This window comes from Clarias gariepinus, chromosome 21, assembly GCF_024256425.1.
Source record: "Clarias gariepinus isolate MV-2021 ecotype Netherlands chromosome 21, CGAR_prim_01v2, whole genome shotgun sequence".
In the NCBI taxonomy this organism is placed as follows: domain Eukaryota; kingdom Metazoa; phylum Chordata; class Actinopteri; order Siluriformes; family Clariidae; genus Clarias; species Clarias gariepinus.
In genome coordinates this window covers 19,112,089-19,135,235 of record NC_071120.1, presented here as the reverse complement: position 1 = coordinate 19,135,235, position 23,147 = coordinate 19,112,089, and the positions used below count along the sequence as shown (strand labels likewise).

Here is a 23,147-nt window from a genome sequence, read left to right as displayed (position 1 = left end):
TTGTCTTCCATTCTGAACTCGGGTTCAAACGAACGAGGAACGGCAGCATGTCGGATCAATCTGCTTTTGATACAGACGTGTGGACGCTCACACGGTTTGTCATGGAGACGGGGAGACAAACTAAAGGTGCGACTGGAGAACTTACCCAGCTTATCAACTCTATTCTAACAGCTATCAAAGCTATTTCATCTGCTGTAAGGAAAGCTGGACTGGCTCACCTGTAAGTCCTGGTTAGATGTTCTATGGTTGCAAAGGGGAGAAGGAATGAAAGTTAGTGGGTGGGCATTACGGGATGCCGGTTTTGTGCCAAATCTGTGGTTAGGGTTAAAAAAGAAAAAATCTGCTTCTAGTAAATCAGGCGAGATGTTTTGGCTGTGCAGATGTTTCTTTAGCTTTGCACTGAAGCTTGAATGTTGATTTAGTGAACAAGAAATATAAGCCATGACCATCACATAGCATCATGTCCATGCATGCTGAAATTATTACAATCTTTACTGTTTAAGGAAAAACATTTGGCTAGGGAACAGGTTATCATGTGTACAAACGATTTCAACACATAGGAAAATAATGTCATGTTTGAAATCAGCTGGATAAATATTAGAATTTATGACATCTTTTGTTTGCGAGTTAAATATTGGTCTCTGATTGTGACAGCTCTAGAATTTGAGAGATCCAAGAGAGAGGTGAGATTTGCTTTAGTTTTTAAATCTTTTGTTTTTTTGCTCCACAGACAAGGTACTTTATTTGGTCAGTTTTTGTTCTAGCTAGTTTACTTAATTGCCTAATTAACTGCATGGAGAACTACATAGTCATCTCATATGGATGGATGGATGGATGGATGGGTGGGTGGATTGATGGATGGATGGGTGGCTGAATGGATGGATGGGTGGGTGTGTGGATGGATGGATGGATGGGTAGGTGGGTGGATGGATGGATGGGTGGGTGGATGGATGGATGGATCGGTGGGTAGATGGATGTATGGATGGATGGATCGGTGGGTGGATGGATGGATGGATGGGTGGGTGGATGGATGGGTGGGTGGGTGAATGATGGATGGGTAGGTGGATGGATGGATGGATGGATGGATGGGTAGGTGGGTGGATGGATGGGTGGGTGGATGGATGGATGGGTGGGTGGGTGAATGGATGGATGGATGGGTAGGTGGATGGATGGATGTGTAGGTGGATGGATGGATGGGTGGGTGGATGGATGGATGGATGGATGGATGGGTAGGTGGGTGGATGGATGGGTGGGTAGGTGGATAGATGGATGGATCAGTGGGTGGATGAATGGACAGATGGATTGTTGTATGTTGGTAGAACCATGGTTTACCAAATATATCTTGATATCATGAACATGATATTGCCAGGTACTTTACACTTCAAACCATGGTGTAACAGCAAATTATGTTCATAGAAATTTATATTGTTCTGCAGCAGGATTTTCCCTCCATCTTGAAAATCTTATATAACAGTTTTCCATTAGAATTCACAAAATTTGCCAGCCACATTGCTGTGCAGAAAAAGAAACGTTGTGCAGACAGTGATAACAGCTATCACACCCAGACATTTCTAATGTTCTGGAATTGTGGAGGTCAAGAAGGAAGTAGAACACTGGACAAGAAGAGATGTAGCACTCTGGCAATAGTGGAGATAACTGGTCAAGTGAGAACATTTCTTTAGGCAGCAGTCAGGTGATAAAATAAAATGTTTAAAAAATTATACATATTAACAAATCAAAGATGTCTACCAGGCTGACACGATGGCGTAGTTAGCACTGTGGCCTTGCACCACCAGAGTCAGGCTTCGATTCCCACCTCAAGCCTGTGTGTGTTTTCTCCATGCTTGGTGGGTCTTCTCTGGGTACTCCATTCAAAAACATGCAGATTAGACCAAATTGGCTGTAGTGTGTGAGAGAGTGTGCTTGTGGGCCCTGTGATGGACTGGCACCCTGTCTAGGGTGTTCCCATACTAGTGCCCAGAGTCCCTTGGGATAGGCTCTCCTTCCACTACCCTAATAAGTGGTATAGAGCACGAGTGTGAGAGTAAGTCAGAGATGTCTACTGAGGCATGAAGCAAGATACTAACTCCATCCAAAGACATGCAGATTAGGCTAATTGGCGTCTTCACTTGACACTCACTCCGCTGTTGTGTGGTTTGTAAAGTCTTTCCACTATTTTTGTTTAATTGAGGGGTCATATGGAGAGCACCACTGTTGCCTAGCACCACCAGGGTTAGGGGTTTGAATCTTAAATCACCAAAATATAGTTGCAACCAACGATGAGCGGGCCCAAGCCCCATCCTTGCGCCATCGCTTCCCCGGGTGCGCCAGAAAAGCAGTGGGCAATTATCCTTAAAGAGGACATCTCAATACCATTACGACTTATTTTAAGAATAGCAGGAATTTTTATGTCAAGACTTTCAAAAATGCCCCGGATGCTGGGAAAAAAAACATTACCCAATGATGTCACTCCACGTGATGAGACTGAACGTGATGTCATTGAGCGTGATTCAATATGATGTCTTGATGTTGTTCCACCATGCTGCATGATCTTGGTTGTGCTTTTCCAAAGGAGAAATCCACCTACTAAGCTACTATTTTATCAGAAATTATAAATTTTATTTATTTGCTACTTGGAAAAATTTACTCTTAAACGTAAAATAATATGGAGGAATGCCTGATAGTAAGCTATACCATTATGATTTTTGAAAATAATTTGAAAACAAATATAGTAGATTGAAACCCCTCACACACACACACTTTATTTTATTTTAATCATTTTAAAAATAGCACCATAACCTTTTTATTTGACCCACTGTCTGATACACGAGACCTATGACCTTTGTAGCTGGGAAACACGATTTAAAGGCACAATAGATTTATGTTGCTTTTAGAAATAGTTTAAATGGCTTGTGCTAATTAGGAGAATATTTTCAATAGACTTATACTGTATGGTGAAAATATGTGGACTTATTCAACAAAATTTGTCTTTATTTTTTTTTTGACCAGATGAAGTTCAGATAATGCTTTCATATTAATTCCAATAGTTATATAAACCATTTCATAGTTGCTTCAAGGAAACTGTAAATATTTTTACTATTAGCCTACTGAGGTTACAGAAATGAAACGATGGAAAACTCTTTACCATGCTGGATAGCTCCAGTATCACTTGATCCAGGTCAAGGTCATGGTGGATCTGGAGCCTATCCCAGAAACATAGTGTAAAGACAGGATACACCCTGGACGGGATGCCAGTCCATCACAGGGCATCATAAATACAAACATTCAAAACCTTACATACTGTAGATATTAAGAATACTGTAGAAATCAAAAGTAATATATTAATAAAAATATATAAATCTCTACACATATCCCTGCAGCTCTTTCAATCCCTGACTGCAGTTCTTGCTGCAGGTGTAAAAATATTGCATTATATTCTTTAAATATTCTGTTGCAGTTGTCACATTGTTTTTGTAAGTGTGAGCAAGTTAAATTTCTGATACAAGAGTCTTGTTTGGCTTAAACTTATTGGACAAAACGGACCCTAATGCTCATTATGATTCTAAAGAAGATGGGAAAATGTTGCCTATATATATACAGTGCATCCGGAAAGTATTCAATTCAATTTTATTTTATTTGTATAGCGCTTTTAACAATTGGCATTATCCCAAAGCAGCTTTACACGATCAAAAGAACTATTTAAGTTTGTATGGAATTTGAATGTGTATGAATCAGATAGTCCCTGGTGAGCAAGCTGAGGGCGACAGTGGCAAGGAACAACTCCCTGAGATGATAATAGGAAGAAACCTCGAGAAGAACCAGAATCAAAGTATTCACAGCGCCTTATTCTAAAATGAATTAAATTCACTTTTTTCCCTCATAATTCTACACACAACACCCCATAATGACAACATGAAAAAGGGTCACTTAAGATTTTTTGCAAATTTATTAAAAACAAAAAATGTAAAAAGCACATGTACATAAGTATTCACAGCCTTTGCCATGAAGCTCAAAATTGAGCTCAGGCGCATCCTGTTCCCCCTGATCATCCTTGAGATATTTTTGCAGCTTAATTGGAGTCCACCTGTGATAAATTCAGTTGATTGGACATGATTTGAAAAGGCACACACCTGTCTATATAAGGTCACACAGTTGACACTTCATGTCAGGTGATGTTTATTAGATGCTTATGATGAGACTCTCTGGCCATATAGGCCTGATTGGTGGATTGCTGCAGAGATGGTTGTCCTTCTGAAAGGTTCTTCTCTCTCCACAGAGGACCTCTGGAGCTCTGACAGAGTGACCATCGGGTTCTTGGTCACCTCCCTGACTAAGGCCCTTCTCCCCCAATTGCTCAGTTTAGATGGCCAGCCGGCTCTAGGAAGAGTCGTGGTGGTTTCAAACTTCTTCCACTTACAGATGATGGAGGCTACTGTGCTCATTGGGACCTTCAAAGCGGCAGAAATTTTTCTGTAACCTTCCCCAGATTTGTGCCTCGAGACAATCCTGTTTTGGCGGTCTACAGACAATTCCTTTGACTTCATGCTTGGTTTGTGCTCTGACATGAACTGTCAACTGTGGGACCTTATATAGACAGGTGTGTGCCTTTCCAAATCATGTCCAATCAACTGAATTTAATTAGGGTGCAGAAACATCTTAAGGATGATCAGGGGAAACAGGATGCGCCTGAGCTCAATTTTGCAAACGCTGTGAATACTTATGTACATGTGCTTTCTCAAAAAAAAAAAAAAAAAAAAAATCTCAAGTAATTTTTTTTCACGTTGTCATTATGGGGTGTTGTGTGTAGAATTTTGAGGGGGAAAAAAATTTATTTAACATAGCAAAATGTGGAAAAAATGATGCGCTGTGAATACTTTCTGGATGCACTGTATATATGTACAGTATTTGTGTCCTTTCTGTATTTCTGTATATTCCAGTCAGGGCATCGCTGGGCACATTAACGTCACCGGCGATGAGGTGAAGAAGCTGGATGTGCTGTCCAACGATCTGGTCATCAACATGCTGCAGGCCTCTTACAGCACCTGTGTCCTCGTATCTGAAGAGAACAAAGACGCCATTATAACACCCAAAGAGAAACGAGTAGGTTCCTCTTTGTTAAGGAATGACAGAGCTTGCAACGTGACAAAATTCCCTTCTTTGTTTAAAAGTTCAGTACATGAAATATGATAACTGAGCAAAAGTTGTACAACGGACCGTAAACTGATCTTAGTTCCTCCTACTTTATTAACCATATCCCAGCATTACTGTAGCTAAATATCACCACTTCCAAACACATGGTTTGAGGTATTGTGGAGTATTGGATGGTATTTCGTGTTGTTTTTGTGACGCAGCACTTTTGGCAATCCTGTTACTGAAGAAACGACCCAGTTGTCTAGCCATCACAATTTGGCCCTTTTCACAGCAGCTACAGTTACAATATCTTGTTACAAGGCGGTTGGAAGTAGGTGGAATATATTAGGCAGAAAAAAATTGGAAAGCAAACAAGGGTTTAAGTGACTTTGACAAGGGCCAAATTGTCATGGCTGGAGGACTGGGTCAGAGAAACTCCAAAACTGCAGCACTTGTGAGATTTTTCTGGTCTGCAGTGGTCAGGACATACAGTACCAAAAGTGATCCAACGAATAAAAAATGTTAAACCAGTGACAGATTCATGGGTGGCCAAGGCTCACGATCCACATGGGGAGTGAAGGCTGGCCTGTATAGTCTAATCCATAAGAAGAGCTTGTGTAGATGAAATTGATGAAAACTAGGTTAATGAATATAATATGATAAAAAAGGTGTCAGAACACGCAGTGCATCACTGTTATGGTAGTAAAAAAAAGGGGACCTACTTAATATTAGACATGTGGTCATAATGTTATGGCTGATCAGTTTACTGTGCTGTATGTCTAAAGAAGAAAATATGCGCGTGGAGTTATTTGGGGATTTGGCGGCATCTAGTGTTCAAAAATAAAACTGCGCCAAATGCCTTGCATGCTTTTATAGGTAATTACAGTTGTTGGGTTAATTGCCTGGCATTTGATTCCAAAATGATGCATATAATGTATGTTGCCAACTCCAGGGTAAATACGTGGTGTGTTTTGATCCGCTGGATGGCTCATCCAACATTGACTGCTTGGCACCCATAGGCACCATCTTTGGCATCTACAAGAAGGTGAGTTATATCCAATTGTAACTGCATGAACAGAGAACACAAACAGAGTGTCATAACTGCCATAATTCCTTAACAATACTTGGATGACATTCTTTTTAATATCTCTAGTTCGAGACAATGCTGTGTCTCTAAAAAACAATAATGTTAACAAATAACAAAAAAAAATCAAGAAGGTACATAGAAATACATTAAACACACACACATGCATGCGCACACACAGACGCATGCGCACACACACACACAGACGCAGACACAGACACAGACAGACAGACACACACACACACACAGACACACACACACACACACACACACACACACACACACACACACACACACACACACACACACACACACACACACACCTACCTCTTGGGCAAACAGAGCTGTCAAAGATACACAAAGATGTATCTATAAATAAAAACCTGAGACCTGAACATATGGAGCATACATGGACTCAGGCCACCTTTTGTAAGAAAGGCCACCTAAATCCTTGAAATGGTGACATAGAAGTCCAGAATGGGTGGTCATAGACTTGAGATAAAGGTTCAAATGTTTAAGGTCAGGTAAATGGGGCAGAAAAAATGTTCTGGTGTTTTTCACCCTGCACTTGACCAAATCTAGCAGGACGTATGCAAGAGTTATTTTGGAATATACTCTATGCAATATGGAGACATTGTTAGGAAATTGTCAAATGTGCTGGCAGTAAAAAAAACATGCAAAGCATTTTATGGATTAAATGTTTCTGATGGGACAGCTGCCTTCATTGCTATGGATTCCCAAATGGGCTGAAGCAGTTGTAAGCAGACGTTATGGATTGGCTTCCTCCAAACAGAAATTCATCCAGCTGTAAGAAGTATAGGGATCGGCGTCTCCTCGGTCCACTTTTTTATTTTTATGGTTTTTGTATTGGCCTTGGGTACAAAAGGATTTTAGGGGAACTTTTTTTATTTATTAAAAATAGTTTTTACTTTTGTTTGATTCTATGCAAATATATATCTACATGCACAGTACTGTACAAAAATCTAGTGCCCTCTCACTTCCACCAGTATACCACCAGTATACTAATCACCAGCCTGATCATCTGTCATAATCTGCACCTGTTTCTAACTGGCTCAGGCCTTGGGTTAGATATTTTTTTTTTATAATTGAATGATTTATAGGTCACTGTGTGGCTTAACAAACAAACAAACAAACAAAAAAATCAATGAATTAGAAACTGGTAAGGTACAGGGACTGGACTGAGAATGAAAGCGGAAAAAACTTGAGAGCCAAAAAAGTCCTGTTACAGATAAGTACTATTCCTCAAGACTATAATAAAATAAATAAATAAATAAATAAATAAAATAAATCTGGGTCTTTGGAACCACAATATAAAGAAATGGTGGGTGGCTTATGAATTTTTGCACAGTACTGTACTTTTAGAATATTTAACTGTTCTTTAGTGCACTGGTTTTTGACATGTTAAAGCCTCCTTTGTGGATAGTAACAGTGTAATTGTCATCATGCTTGCCATATGGTCCCATGAGTCTACTTTTTCCCCTTTAAACACTATATAATAGGGTGGAACAATTATACAGCATGTAACATTGCCACCTCACTGTAATTACCATTTCATTTATTCCTGTTTTACGGCCATGGTAGGACATACGCGTTTACACACTACATGCAATTTGAAAACGCCAATAAGCCCAACCTGCTTGTCTTTGGACCGTGGGAGGAAACCACAGCATCCAGAGGAAACCCACTAAGCATGCCACTCGAATATGCAAACTCTATGCACACAGACCCAGAGGCAGGAATTAAACCCGGACCCTGTAGGTGCAAGGCGACAGTGCTAACCACTACGCCACCACTCTTTGTTTTTTTTGATTGTCATACTAAGACGTTAGGTGTGCCCCTGTTTGTTTGTGACTGTGGTTTAGTTTCTGTTATTATCCAAAAACTACACTACAACACATTTGCATGTGCTAACCATGCAAAATAGAAAGGTGTTAAAGCAAATGTACAATACTTTCTATACTACTGTTAAAACTAACAAAAATGGTCACTAGGTGGTGCTGTAGCATCTGGGTGTAACAATATGTGATGTAATGACTGAAGAGATTTCTCTGTCCCTTGGCCTCCTTCTTACAGGTTACAGAAGATGAACCCTCGGAAAAGGATGCTTTCCAGCCAGGCAATCAAATAGTGTGTGCCGGTTATGCGCTGTACGGCAGTGCCACTGTAGTGGCTCTCAGTACTGGAGCTGGACTCAACTTCTTCATGTTAGATCCAGTGAGTAACTGTAGGGTTTATTTCAAATAAAAAAAATACCTAGAGCTATCCTTCCCACTCACTGAGTCACTCACTGTCCAAATACAGACAGACATTTATGCTTTGATATTCCGATCTTTGATCTTTTTTTAAGCTTGATCTGCATATGACGATATAATATTGTGCATCTTAAAATAAAAAAAGTAAGACTTTTCTATGGGAATAGTTATATAAGACCCTTTAATGTGATCATTAAATATGCTCATTATGCCTAGGTTGAGATTATATATATATATATATATATATATATATATATATATATATATAGGTATATAAATGTACCCAGGTTCAATAGCCACTAGACACTAAGGCCACTGTTCTTAGTGATATTAGTGATAATATTGGACCGTAGTATCTATGTTTTTCCATACAAATCTTTTTGTCTATTTTGTCTAAGACATCTATTGTGGAATCAAACTTGCAATAATTTAACAATGTAATAATAATTTTTAGTATTTCATCTGCGAAGGATGTTTTAGGCAACACCTCAGTGTAGATTTCGGGCAAAAAAAAAAAAAACGAACAGAATGGGTTTTCAATCTCTACCATGTTATACATTCTACCCTAGACAGTAGCCTAAACCAGATCTCATTTATATTTGTGTTTCCATCCCTCTCAATAACACAATGTTCGCTCATAATTTTCACTTCTCATTCAACTGGTTTTAGGGGTTTATTTTAAAGGTTGTATTTTTAAGGTTACCCCAAATGAACACTTACTTCCCCTTTCCTTCCCACATATTGTATCAGTTTCCAGATAAAATTAATGCACAGATGTAAACATTGTGCTGTTCATCTCCAGGCAATAGGTGAGTTCATCCTGACAGAAAGAAATGTGAAGATCAAGAAGAAGGGGAAGACCTACAGCATAAATGAAGGCTATGCCAAGTACTTCGATCCTGCAGTGACTGAGTACATCAAACACAAGAAATTTCCTGAGGTAGGGTTCACCCTAAAAAACAGGTATTTGGATGCTCAGGTTCTCTACTGTGTGGTAATGTCTCTTTGAAGAAAGACATTTAGTTCCACTAAGGGAAGATGCATGGATGGATGAATGCATAATTGAAAGAAGAATAGATAAAAAGAAGGATGGACAGATGGATGAACGGAATGGGATGGATAAACTGATGAATGGATGGATGGACGGATAGAAGAATGAATGCATGGATGAATGGGATGATGGATGAAAGGATGGACGGATGGATGAATGGATGGAAGGGAGGATACTGCAGTTTAAAAGCTTTAGTGATCCCAGTTGGCAAACTGGGGCAAAGGATGGCGATATTGTAATAGACACAAGTGTAACGTTAGTATATACAAAATATCAGCAATTTATTAGCAATTATACACCATAAATAAATGCATTAATTCATTTATCCATTTAAAACAACCAATTAAAGGTGATCCAGGTGTGTGTATGTGTGTAAATAAATTATTTTAGGCCATTCTGTGTATGTTGAACTTGCATGTGCTCCCTGTGCTTTGTAGGTTATCTCCAGGTAAACTGGTTCCCGCCCACAGTCCAAAGACATGTAGACTGGGTCAACTGGTGTTTACAAATTGCCCATTGACCTGCGATGGTACACTGTCCAGGGTGTACCCTGAATTATGCCCTAAGTCTCCTGATATAGGAGTTTGTACATAAGATAAACAGTATAGAAAATAAATAAACTAATAAATTCTTGCATACGTTAGAAATAAAATACATGTATCTGACATATACAATAAATCGATTTATTCTGAGGAGAATGAATGAAGAAATAAAATAAACATGTATTCCAAGACACCTTAAATAGCCTGTCACCCAAATCGAGAGTGTTTAGAAAAAGAGAAATCATTGTACTCTCTGTATGCTTGGTGAGTCTCCTGATGGCCGGATTGTGCAGAAATGTGGTTGTAACAGCTGATGCCATCATATGCCAAGTCATGTCATATGCCAAGGCCTGAAATTATTTTTTTGGTTTCACATTTACAATGACTAGAAATGATAAGTGTTACTTCAGCGTGTTACTTTTAGCATAAAATAAATGAAGATAATCTTTTCCTTTTTTTTTTTTTAAATACTGAAGGTATGAATGAACTGGCTTTAAAGAAAACATAAGGGTCAGTATTTAACAGTGCAAAGTATTCATTCTGGCCTTCATTAATCTCCATCAATTACTGGTATTAAGCACTGCTTATCAGTATTTATCATTTATGTTCATAACATGACAAATATTAGGAGAATACGTTAGTTGTGTCCATTCCTGAACCTGTGTCCGTCATTAAGACAGATAATGGACGTGTGAGGACACAGTTTCCTCTGCGGCTGGCAGTTTTTCCTGCGTCAGCTGACCCTTAGTCAGCACCGATACCCCACGCGAGAGTGCTGATGAGAAAGTTACCCCACAGGTTACAACACGCTTACTGCGTCTGTGTGGAACTGAGAGATTCAGCAGCTTGAGTATAACACTCACATGATGACGGCTCCTCGAATAATGCTGAATCTGGCTGTTTTATAGTTTACCAGCCGTGACCTCGGATTATTAATGATTAAGTGTCGTTGCTAGATTACATTTAAACTGTCAGCATTTACTCCCTAACAAGCTGTCATGAGGTTGTCATGTTTTTCATGCATTAATGTTTTATAGATTGAGACAGAATGTCCTCTTTCTGTTTACTTCGTTAAACAGAAACTATAGCATTCATTTAAATAATAATAATAATAATAATAATAATAAAGAGCCCAAAGGTTTCCCTTTGTTTACCAAGATTAAGGGTTTTATTAAGTTTATTTGTGTTCATGGTGTTAGCATTACTAATTATGTCAGCTGATGATACTCACAAGGCTAGCGTGCGATCGTGGTTGTGACATGTTTTTGCGTAAACCTGCATACTTCTCCGCCACCTCATTTCAGCTATATCGTGACTAAGTGGCACCTGACTTACATGCATGTGCGCACAGACACACACACAAACACAGCTATGTTGAAAAGTGATGTAGAAATATTTTAAAATATTGACTTCTCTTCCAGGCTCGATTCCCGTCTCTGTGTGCATGGAGTTTGCATGTTCTCCCCGTGCTTGGTGGGTTTCCTCCTAGTACTCCGGTTTCCTCCCACAGTCCAAAGATATGCAGGTTAGGCCAATTGGCGTTCCCAAATTGCCCATAGTGTGTGAATGCCTGCGATGGATTGGCACCCTGTCCAGGGTGTACCCCGCCTCGTGCCCTAAGCCTCCTGGGATAGGCTCCAGGTCCTCGTGACCCTGAATACAGGATAAAGTGGTATAGAAGATGAGACTTCTCTTCCAGTCTGAACTTTGATCAGGATTAGTGTTTGTCTGCTGTTCTCTATCAGCCTATCTGTATCGCTAAAACGTGCTAGAGTGCTAAGCATTTTTTTTACACACTGCTATTTCCTTAGAAAGAAGATTAGAAGCATTCCAATGTACACAGGGTACACACACTTTTATCAGATTTTGAAGAATAACTTTAACGCAAGTATATTAACAAAAAAACTGGTGATAAAACCATTTTATCCAGTGTGCAGGGTCGCGTAAGCCTGGAGCCTATTCTGGGAGACTTAGGGGAACACCCTGGACAGGGTGCCAAGCTATGGCTGGACGCACACTCCTTCAAACACTACGAAAAATTTGGGAACACCAATCAACCTAATCTGCACTTCTTTGGGAGGAAACCCACCAAGCACAGGGAGAACATGCAAACTCCACAGGGAATCGAACCCAGACCCTGGTGGTGCACTGGCTGATCTATGCTAACCTCTAAGCCACCGTGCCACCCAACTACACATTACCCTAAATATATTAAGTGTTACTTACAAATCTACATCTGACTGTAAATATTTGAATATTCATCATGTCACAGGCTCAGTGGGAGTATGCATCAACTAAATTATCTGAAAGTACGAGAATAAATGTTTACTTTGCATGTGCAAGATCAGTAAATCATTTGTAAACTGAAAGTGAGTTATTGATAATAATGCATAAGAATTAAACCAGCAGTGGTACAATGGTGAAGTGATTAGCATTGAGGCCTTCCAGCCCAATGGTTGAGAGTCTGTGGCCAATGGTCCCCACATGCATGGATGAGTCTTGGGTGTCCATGATCCTATCATCGGTTTTTTGGTAGATATTTGATAGTTAGTGATAAGTGGTGTTAATGTAATGGCTGATCAGTGCATATCATCATAGAAAACCAGATACTTTGTGCTACTGTACAACACTTGTTTCAGTACATCACTCATTTTACTTCCTCCTGAGAATCCTGTGCAGAAGTGATACCAGGGTTTACTCATAGTACGTTTAGAGGTTTTAGACACTGTACATGAATTCTGCAAAATCATGAATTGTCATCCTGGAAACTCTTTATAGTAATAGTCACATGTTGCAGCCCTGACATTGCAATTTGGAATTTGCTGCTATGTTGCAATAAAATTGCAATGCACTGAGAAAAAGTTGCAAATATCTCATGCTTATGTCTTGCAGGATGGCAGTGCTCCATATGGCGCCAGATACGTGGGCTCCATGGTTTCAGATGTGCATCGTACCATCGCTTATGGAGGCATCTTCTTGTACCCTGCCAATGAAAAGAGCCCTAAAGGAAAGGTGTGTTATTTAGCATGGTGACAGATTGAAAGCACTTTTGAGGGAAAGCCAAAGAGTGCGTTGAAGTGAAGTGAAGCATCTGAAGGCCAGATGCTAGAGCATGGACAGTAAGAACAGAAACAGATGTGCTTTTGTCTTTTGCATTCTATACAGTTTAAAATAACAAACCAGACACAACCCAGAACTGATGACTTCCTCTATTTTTTGGTTCTACCTTAGTAGACCATTTTTCCAAATTTAGTACAGTGACTTTGGAAGGGGCGGTGCAGCCCAATTCTGGTTGCTTTCTGCTTTATATTGGCGAGTATACAGTGTTCCAGGGGAATGATTGAGATGAATTCTGTTGAATCGAATTGCTAGAACATTGTAACTACAGTATATGATTGTACTGTATTGAATAGTATTTTAAAATAGAGCTTAATGGTGTCACTTTTGACCTATGAAAGCATTGGCTGTCCAGAATCAGAATTTAATTAACCCCTAAATATGTTCCATTATATTCCATGAGTCTAATATTGATCACATCTGTTTTATTACCTGGAGCCTGGATCACAATTCCTATGCATCACTGGGGATCTAAAGCATCATCATCATCATCATTATCAAACATCAATAGCTTCCTGGCAATGCCTTGCTTTACATAAGCAATATTTAAAAAAATTAAGATAACCACTGTTCCCACCTCTGAAAATGTCATGTCAACCATATTCATGGTAATTATTATTATTATTATTAGCCTTTATTAGTATGCAGGATTATGTTGCATTGTATGTACTTTAAATAAGCTCAATGTTTGTATGAAGTATAAGAGCATCAAGCCATATGTTTCAAGCCATATGAAAGCAAAAAAAAAAAAAAAAAAAAAAGTCGGACACTCTAAAATTTAATTCAGTCACCTTTAGCTTTGATTACAGAACACAATGTGGTGGCCAGTTCATGTGTGAAAATGTTTCCTCGTGCTTCCAGAGCCACTCTTTCACAATTTAAGTCCTGGAGTATGCCTGTTTCATCAGGAAAGAAAAACTCTACTGTTGTAATAACCTGGTCATTCAGGACATTCAGGTCGTCAGTTGACTTCATTTTATTGCCACATACTGTAATGTTACTAAGCCTAGTCCTGACCGACTGAAGCAACCCCACAACTCCAGATCATACAGCATCGCTGCCTTCTGAGGCTTGTACATGAGGCACTTTGGATGATGGTTGCATCGCTTCATGCGTTTCCTTCTCATAATGATGCACCCATTGATCTGAAATAGTGTCAGTCTAAACCTATCAGACCACATGGCTGTTTCCACCAAATGCTCCAAAGTGCAGTTTTTAGGCTCCCAAGCAAATGAAAAATCCCTATCCTGTAAGTTCTCATCACATTGTTCGTGCACTGGAAATGCACTTACTTTCAGTATTAAACGTAGCTATGGGTTTTACTGTTATTTGTTTATTTTTGGCCATACAACGTGATCTCCATTAATTTTTCCAACCACATTTCTTCCACAAAATTGACAGTTCAGCACTATCCATCCAGGTCTGATAATGAGATGAAGGGTTCCTCTCCTAAGTTGTTTTCTTTGCTTGGTGCAAGGACCCTTCTGAAACGGCACTTTTTTTTCTTTTCGGCCATTTGGGTTTGAGATTTAAACTCAAACTTTTATTTCCTAATAATTAGTATGTAGCGTAAAACAAGTTAGGACATAGCACATTTTGTCTCACTCTGCCCATTTCTCAAGTGATCTTCTGACCTTGCTGTTCCAATACTTTTCATCATTATCTGCACTTGCTTTATAGATTAGGCAATCTTGTGCAATGTAAATCTTTACCTCTCTTTGAATGCTGTATCTCAGCTGTGTGCAGTGCTCCTCTGAATCAGGTTATAGATTAGCTCAGGATGTTTACAGTCGGTCTATAAAACACTGTAGGTTAGACGAGATCTCATATTTCGACTGATGTTTTGTAATAAGTCAGGGCTGAACAAACACTGCAGGATCATTGTGATCTGCAAGTTATCTGTGACCCAGATCTGCTCCTGTCAGCAGGTCTTTCCTCGTGTCGTGTTCTTGCAGCAAATCCAGGGACATTAATCTTTCACTAGAAGGAGAAGAAACAACAACAAAGGATTGCAGTTATTTTAAGATGATTTAAATTGATTAGAAAAAGAAAAGAAGAAAAAAGGAGTCTATTGCATGGTAACTGCACTGGTGAAAAGGTTGGATAGTTTTGTTAAATAGATAGAAAACCAGTTCTGAAACTTCATGTGACGGAAACTGACATGTCACTAGCTAGGCAACATTTCTGCAAACTGACTGAATACTTTCAGTTAGAGATACTGATGTAAGTGTTTACATGGTTACTGATTAAATAGCATGTGTTTACTGTATATGCTCCAAACATTTAATCAGAATATATATTTTTTTTGCCATGCACAAATTGGTTCTGCCTGCTCCGACCAATTTAATATGGAAGAGATATAACAAGTAGAAAAAGTATAAACAGAGCTAGGTAAGATATCCCATCCCACCAGAGACAGAATGGATAAAAGTTAAAAGACACATCTTAGTATCAACTGCTCAAAGCATATTTTGGATGCTTTCAGCATTGTTGTACAATGTAGAAAGAAATAAAAGGTGGGAAAGACCATGGAATTAGAAGGTGTGTCTAAACTTTTGACTGGTAGTGTATGATCAGATCAAGTGTTTACTGTACATGGCTATTATTTACACCACGTCTCTCATTCAGATGGAGCTAATTCAACAGTCAGGCTGTTCCGACTGAGGCTTTTACATCATGCATTTTTTTCCCCCGTACAAATAATTTACAGACAGAACTTTAATTAAATTTAAATCAAATTTCATACTTACATAGCATTATACATTGTTTAATATGTTATTAATGGAAGGAAAACTAGACTAAAGACTTGATATGCATTAAAAGCTCAGTGATTGGCTAGCAGTGTTAGAGGAGAGCTTCTGTGGCTTCTGAGGATGGACTCCCATTATTTGAAATGAATCTAAAATATATGAAAGTCTAATGTTTATCAGTACATTACAGAAAATAATGAACTATCACAATATGCTAATTTTTTTAGAAGGACCTGTATATTATATATATATATATATATATATATATATATATATCATTAGAAATCAGAGGGCTATTTAATGTCTGATTAGTGTGTACTTCTGATCAAAGTGAATTAATGTTCACAAATGAGTCCTTAAGTGAAGTAAACATGTAGTGAGACATTGCACAACTTTGTGTGTCTGCCTCCCTGTTTTAGTTGCGGCTGTTGTACGAGTGTAACCCCATTGCCTTCCTAGTGGAGCAGGCTGGAGGAATGGCCACCACAGGCACACAGCGAGTCCTGGACGTCAAGCCTGAGGCTGTGCACCAGAAGGCTCCATTTGTAGTAGGATCTCCGGATGATGTGGAAGAATACCTGTCCTTTGTCAAAAAATATCAGAAATAGAGTGCTTCCTGTACATATTTGTTCCGTTTGCTTCTGTCTAAGCTAAGCTGTTTTACACTGGATGTGAATGACATTTTTTCCCCCAGTAAATATGCACCATGCACAAACGGAGTATCACCAATGTGTCAATTCCATCACAGGGAATTTACATTTTAATTTGTGGTCTGAAAAGCCCTAGACTCTTAATAATCTACAATTTAATGTAGTATTACTTCCTTTTGTTAATTTTAAAGCACTTTACTATAGTAGTCCTGTGAGAACATGTTGAATCTTATTCATGTCCAAATTATGTCCTGTTAAATTTTCAGCATACAGCGGTAGGCTATGCTCCTTCTCCCTGCCTCAGCTCTCCAGAAATGTTGTAGTTGATGGTTAATTTCATTAGCTTGTGAACTCTCCTATACCTGAAGCTTCAACTGTTATGTCCAGATTTATTGACTTACAAACATTTTTCATGTAATGGGAGTAATCTACATTGATGTAGCATTTACTATATGTTTAAATAAACTGATTAATGTATACCTACAAAAAGTGTCATGTCATCCTTCTCATTTAAACAAGGCAAAATTAAATGAAAAGCATGCACTAATTGCAGGTGGCAATTTAAGTAATTCAGATGGAATTTAAAGATGTGTTGGACTAATGGTACTTAGTTATTAACCTGGTTAACCCAGTGTAAGTATGTATCCAATGTTGTAAACATTAAAGCACTTTTTGTAAGTCGCTCTGGATAAGAGCGTCTGCCAAATGCCTAAATGTAAATGTAAAAACACAGTAACACCATGTACAAACCTACAATTAAAGCCATTTGGCTTCAAGGAGTTGAACAGCAAAACCAAAAAGTCCTTTTATGATTCATAAGTAACAAAATGAAATTGGTCATATTTCATCCCTTGGGCACAGCATGAACACCACCACCATTCCCTTCAGTTATTTGAGGTTAACAGATGAAAAGTAACCGAAATGTTACATGTTTATTAGCAAGGACAAATCATTGTAACTATCCTGTGTGTAGATCAGCACAACTGTGAAAACATCCATTTCAAGAGGGACAAAAAACAACACCATGCTGTTTGTATCTGTATGAGGTTTAATTGCTTGACAAAAAAAATAATGAAACAATGACAAATTGTAACTGAATCGTGCAAAGATCACACAACATACATAAAAACTGGATACTATTGCACATGTTGCACCTTCACAGGTTTGGTTTTTAGTGATCATGAAACTATGAAAAAGCATTTATATTTTGGCAAGCAACAAATATTTACAGGAAAAAAACCCTACTTAAAATAATTGCATAAAAGTCTAAAAACAGTGTTTCATTTAAAACCAGGTGCCTATTCACTCTTTATGGGCCTTCATTCTCACACTAACCTAATTTGGGCTGATTACTTTCCCTTTCATCACAATTAGCTAGCTTTTCATTGCATGGTTGCTGTGAGTCACAGCACCAGTAAAAGACACATCATGGTAGTGAACAAATTGAGACAAGACCTTCTGAAAGCCTTGCTGAATGATGTTTTTAGACTAGTGGGTAGCTGGCTGCTGTAGCAATACCACAGTGGTTATGTCTGTCCTTGGCCATGTAGACATACCCTTTGTCACCCCACTTCTCACTCCAGCTGTAAACAGAAGAGAGAATTAGTTAGGTTAATGTAAAAAGCAGGGGGGGCGTTGTGCAGTGAGGTGTACAAACTGGCAAGGCAGGGATGGTAAAGCCTTTTTTCATGTACCAAAAAAGACAAAGGAGGGGGAAGTACCACAATAAATCAAGTGGTGTGAAATTTGGCAGGCTCCAGGCTTCAATGACATCAATAAACATCCTCGGTGGCACCAAAGGGATAGATGAGGTTCTTTTAAGTTGAACTTGTTGTGCACATATACATTACAACAAGACTTGGTCATTATGAATTTTCCTGCTCTGCATACCAATAGTGACATTTGTTGCTCAGAACATGAGAGGCATTGCAAGTAATCTTGGCCAAGCTCCACAACCTTTGTTCCATGCAAAAATGCATTCTCAAGTTCAACTAAGACTCAAAACTTCTAATTTATCTCCTCTTTTTCTTGAAAATACTTTGACAGTGTTGTGCCAGAAAGTTTTATACCATAACTTTAAAAGGACTTGATTTCTTATGTTACTTTCTATAATTTCCCCACTTCAAAATACACGTTAGATGTAATCAAGAAAGATCTATAGTAGCCTACTGTCCGGCAAAAGTAACTGTAGCGGTTGCTACATAGCAAGCCACCCCCTTAAAAAGTTTTGCCACTTGTGTGTACACCTTATTGCTTTAGTTACAGTATGTACTTAAAATTTGAGTCACCACTAGCCACTGTTACATCATACCTGTTCTTGACAATCCAATACTTCTTTCCATCTACATCTTCACCTTCAAAGCCATAGCCAACCAGCAAAACACCATGGTCCAATTCCTCACTACTGCAGTCTGGCTCGTAATAAATACCTGAGGACAAGACAAAGGATTGTAAAACACAGAATGGAGTTGTTAAACAAGTACAACAAGGTTTCACCAATTTACACCAGGCTACATCAGTAGTAGCACCGTTTACTGCTGAACAAAAATGCATACCAACTAATACAGACAAAATGAGTTGGACCAAATTAGGCAAGTCATGAATAAGCACAAAATTAATCTTAAAATCTTACCCGAATGGTAAAACTGGAAGGACTCATGTCCTGCATCAATGGCCACAGACACGGGACCAATAGCAGCTACAGCCTTCATCAGAGCATGCTCTTTACCACTGGGGATGTCCACAAAGCCAGTGTCATTAGCTCCACTATATTTAGGATCATAGCGGCAGGGCTGGTCATCCTAAAAAACAAAAAGCAAAATGCTCAATTAGGACGAACACATTTTGTGTCATGAACTCAAACATGTCTGCACACATTTTATAACATCCTTAACTCCTAAATTAACTTTGTTCAAGTAACAACTTACAGTTCCGAGGTAGGGGTAGAACTCCTCAGTGTCCAGGCCACCATTGTCCTTGATGTACTGGAAAGCCTGATCCATGAGTCCACCATTACAGCCCTCATTGCCTTCAGGCCGAGAGCAGTCGACCAGGTTCTGCTCGCTGAGTGACACCAATTTGCCATTCTTTCTGAACATCTGACCCTCCATTGCTCCAGTAGTGCTAAAGGCCCAGCAAGAACCACACTGACCCTAAATGACCAAGGATAATCATTACAGCAAGCCATTTTTTTATTTCAGAAATAAAAGGAGGAAGAAAAAAAAAAGCCATCATGTGTCTTATGTTCAGACATTTACTGTACGTTTGTCATTGTTGCTTACAGCAATTGCATCTAGCACCTCCCTCATGTTCCAAAGCTGTGCAACCAGTTTTTATCTATAAGAAACACTGACCCTTCTCTTAATGAGTGTATAATGTGTTGAGGAAATGTCACCAAAGAACTACAAACAAGTAAACATTGACTTTTGAATGATGTGGGTTGCAAGGCGGGGCATTGGCCCAGAAAGGCATTCTATGGGATCGGATCAGACAGGCTCACCATTGCTCCACACAGGCAAAGATGATCCCTGGGTGTCCATGACCCTGTTAGCAGTTTACTGATTGAATTACTGAATTGATATCAAATTTGCCTAAAAGTGGTGTTAAGTGTTGTGGCTGATCCGTGTACGAATACACAAAATGCATTAAATCAGCCTAAGCATTTTGCTCAATACCAACCAAGTGTGGGGAAGGATAGAACTCTGATAGCTTTCATACCCATGTTTTCTTTACCATCATTTACTAAAATAAAACAGTAATGCATTTGAATAGGATTACAGAACAAGGAGCATTTAAAAAGCAATTCTGTAAACACAACACTCAAGCTGTCCAAGATTGATAACCAAGACTCCTCACCTGGTCCTTGACTGGAGTAACATATCCTTTCTCTCTCCAGTCCAGCATGCTTGGGGCCACAAGATAGTTGGGCTCCATGAAGAGAGATCCCTTGGTCTTTCTGTCCTTCTTGTACTTGTAGCCATTCATGACCTGCCTGAATTCCTCATGAGTCTAAAGACACAAGTTTAACCATTTTGTTAAGGTCACTCAAAGTGAACACTAGTATGCAAACTATTTTATCCATTTTAAATTACACGCTTAAAATTGACATTGAATAGTTTAAGGCAGTTCGCTATAAAAAAAGCCCCACCAGGGCATCTGTTCCCTTCAGATAAAAAAAAAAAAAAAAAAAAGTTATTAAAAACAATTTGTTCTCAAGGGCAGTAAATGTTGCATCATTTATTGTGCAACCAAATACACAAAAACAGTGAGTACTACCGATACACACTTGTATAAAAACACTACTCTTTCTGTGACCAGAGTCAATTACCCTGAGCAACTTTTAGCTCAACTAATGTCTGTTTCACATGCTCACCATGTCACCGAAGTGATTCATTGCCATGCGGTAGGTGTGCTTGCCCATTGAGTGCTCCAGGTTGTGCAGCTCAACCTTTTTCAGATTCTTCTCCCAAACCATTCGCCTCCATCCTTCTTCCTTCTACATTGAGAAAGCAATAAAGTCAGTCCACAACAGGTTAACAGTAACACTCAAGTTATCTATGCCCTTTATTAAACTTCAAATAAAATTAATGGTAGCAATGTGTAGTATTAGGTTTCCTTTAAAGATGGGATTAGTTGCACCATCATTTATGCGATCATGTGACCACAAGATGAGACATTATTCCCATTGAAGTGTTTTTATATTTTAAAAAGGGGCATGGATGCCTCAGTGGTAGGTTTCTTATCCTGCTATGCAGCGGGGCCTGGGTTAAATTCCCTCAGTTCGATTCCCTCCAATCCTTTCCAACCAACTGCCGTTAAACAACAAAGAATAGGAAGACTGGAAATAGGCATTAAACCCAGGCCAAGTTGTGTGCAGATTGGATGGTGTGCCATGGTGACCCCTTGATTGGACCAGCTGAAATACTAAATACTTATTTATTTATTTTTTAAATACATGTAATATATGAAGCTTACCTCATGATAGTTTTTACTGTGCCAGTCTTTCCACTGTTGCCAGTGGCTGTCTAGCTCTCTGTCCAAACTGGGAGCAGCAAACACTGCGCTGAGGCACACAGCCAGCACGACCAGACACAGCCTCATGGTGAAGACCTGAAAAAAAATCAAATATTAATTCATTTACCCTTAAAACTCAAGAGGCACAGATCTGCACTGACAACACAGCATAGGCCATTAACGAGAATAAGGTTGAAGAATGTGTGTTTATAAGGAAGGCTTGTCGGTGTGTGTTGATGAGGAGGCTTCAGACATCACACTGTGCATTTGGATTTTCTAATATGTCAGGTAGAACAAAAGTTATTTACTTGTGTGTGTAAATTTTGCCACTAGCAGAATATGGGAATGATCACAAAAATGTAACTCTCGAAATGAGCACATTACTGTTTTTAATGGTCATAGAAACAACCAGAACACTACATGTGCATCTGTGCTGTTTTTTGGCTCGTGACATTTTTAATCGTTTTGCTTAGTCATGTTTGTGTAATCAGTTAACATGAGGGTGAAAAAAACAGCTTATCATATGGCCCATTTTGTTTCGAAAAAAATATTACAATATTCTGCACAATCCTCAGCCCTATACACGTTTACATAAAAAAGGAATGAAGTAAAAAAAAAAGATATGAAGGACGACAAAGACACGATATAAACGGTTTCCATAAAGTCGAAACACTAAAATAAGATTCCAACGAATTAGTCGCTGTGACGTCACAACACGCGACTCTGCAGCACAAAAGATAAGAGCTTTAAAAAAACAAAAAACAAACAAACAAAAAAAAAACAGGCCCGATATCCTTCATAACCAAAAAACGGGGCTGGGTTTTAATTCAACTGGTTCATGTGACTCGTTCATATAAAAAAAAAAAAAACGTCTGATAAAATGTTGACTCAACAACATAATGGCGTCTGTTGGGAGAAAAAAAAAAACAGACAAGGCACGCGCTGTTCTTTTGGGATCCATGGAGCTGGTCGAGCTTCCAGGAAACCGAAAACGAGACTGAAACCTAAGCACTAAAACCGGGGGGAAATGAAAGGACTGTATGGAGAATGAATTGTGCTTGTCAGGATTAAAGAAAATTAATTGTTTAAAGAAATTCAAACAATAATTATGCTTCATAAAAGGCAGTAAACAAGCTTCATAACAGCGAGGAATAAAAGATTTGAAAACACCAGAGTTATTCTGTCTAACGTAACAGTACAGTGTTTAAAATAGCTAAAATAAAGCGGTTTGAGCAAACACAAACACATATAGAAAGCCTTACTCTAAATACAGACTGAAATGCATACATTTTTTACATCCATTATTCCTAATGTAAACAAACCCCGCAGAAATAGCCAGTCTCTGTCAGACTAAACATTTAATAATAATAATAATAATAATAATAAAACAACAACACGAAAACACTTTTTTAAAAACAAGTTCTTACCTTCCTTGCGATAAACCTGGAAAGAATGGGATTTTGTCGAAAACAACTGCAAGTTTATAAACCCTGGTTTCAAAGACGCTATTTCCTGACATCTCATTGGTCGAACAGCT

The 23,147-nt window shown here is 38.7% G+C and overlaps 2 protein-coding genes across 2 annotated transcripts; one reads left to right on the top strand and one right to left on the bottom strand.

Annotated features, from left to right (window-relative positions):
* Window positions 1-17,074, top strand: fbp2 (fructose-1,6-bisphosphatase 2). The gene is made up of 7 exons (XM_053481071.1): window positions 1-220; window positions 4,938-5,100; window positions 6,083-6,175; window positions 8,309-8,449; window positions 9,290-9,427; window positions 12,973-13,092; window positions 16,367-17,074. The coding sequence occupies exons 1-7, from the start codon at window positions 48-50 to the stop codon at window positions 16,553-16,555; spliced, it is 1,017 nt and encodes a 338-aa protein (XP_053337046.1). The 5' UTR covers window positions 1-47; the 3' UTR covers window positions 16,556-17,074.
* A 553-nt stretch (window positions 17,075-17,627) lies between these two features.
* ctsla (cathepsin La) lies at window positions 17,628-23,147 on the bottom strand. The gene is made up of 8 exons (XM_053480776.1): window positions 23,038-23,147; window positions 21,572-21,706; window positions 20,970-21,092; window positions 20,453-20,605; window positions 19,525-19,749; window positions 19,230-19,398; window positions 18,909-19,026; window positions 17,628-18,180 (listed from the first exon to the last, which is right to left on the bottom strand). The coding sequence occupies exons 2-8, from the start codon at window positions 21,695-21,697 to the stop codon at window positions 18,081-18,083; spliced, it is 1,014 nt and encodes a 337-aa protein (XP_053336751.1). The 5' UTR covers window positions 21,698-21,706; window positions 23,038-23,147; the 3' UTR covers window positions 17,628-18,080.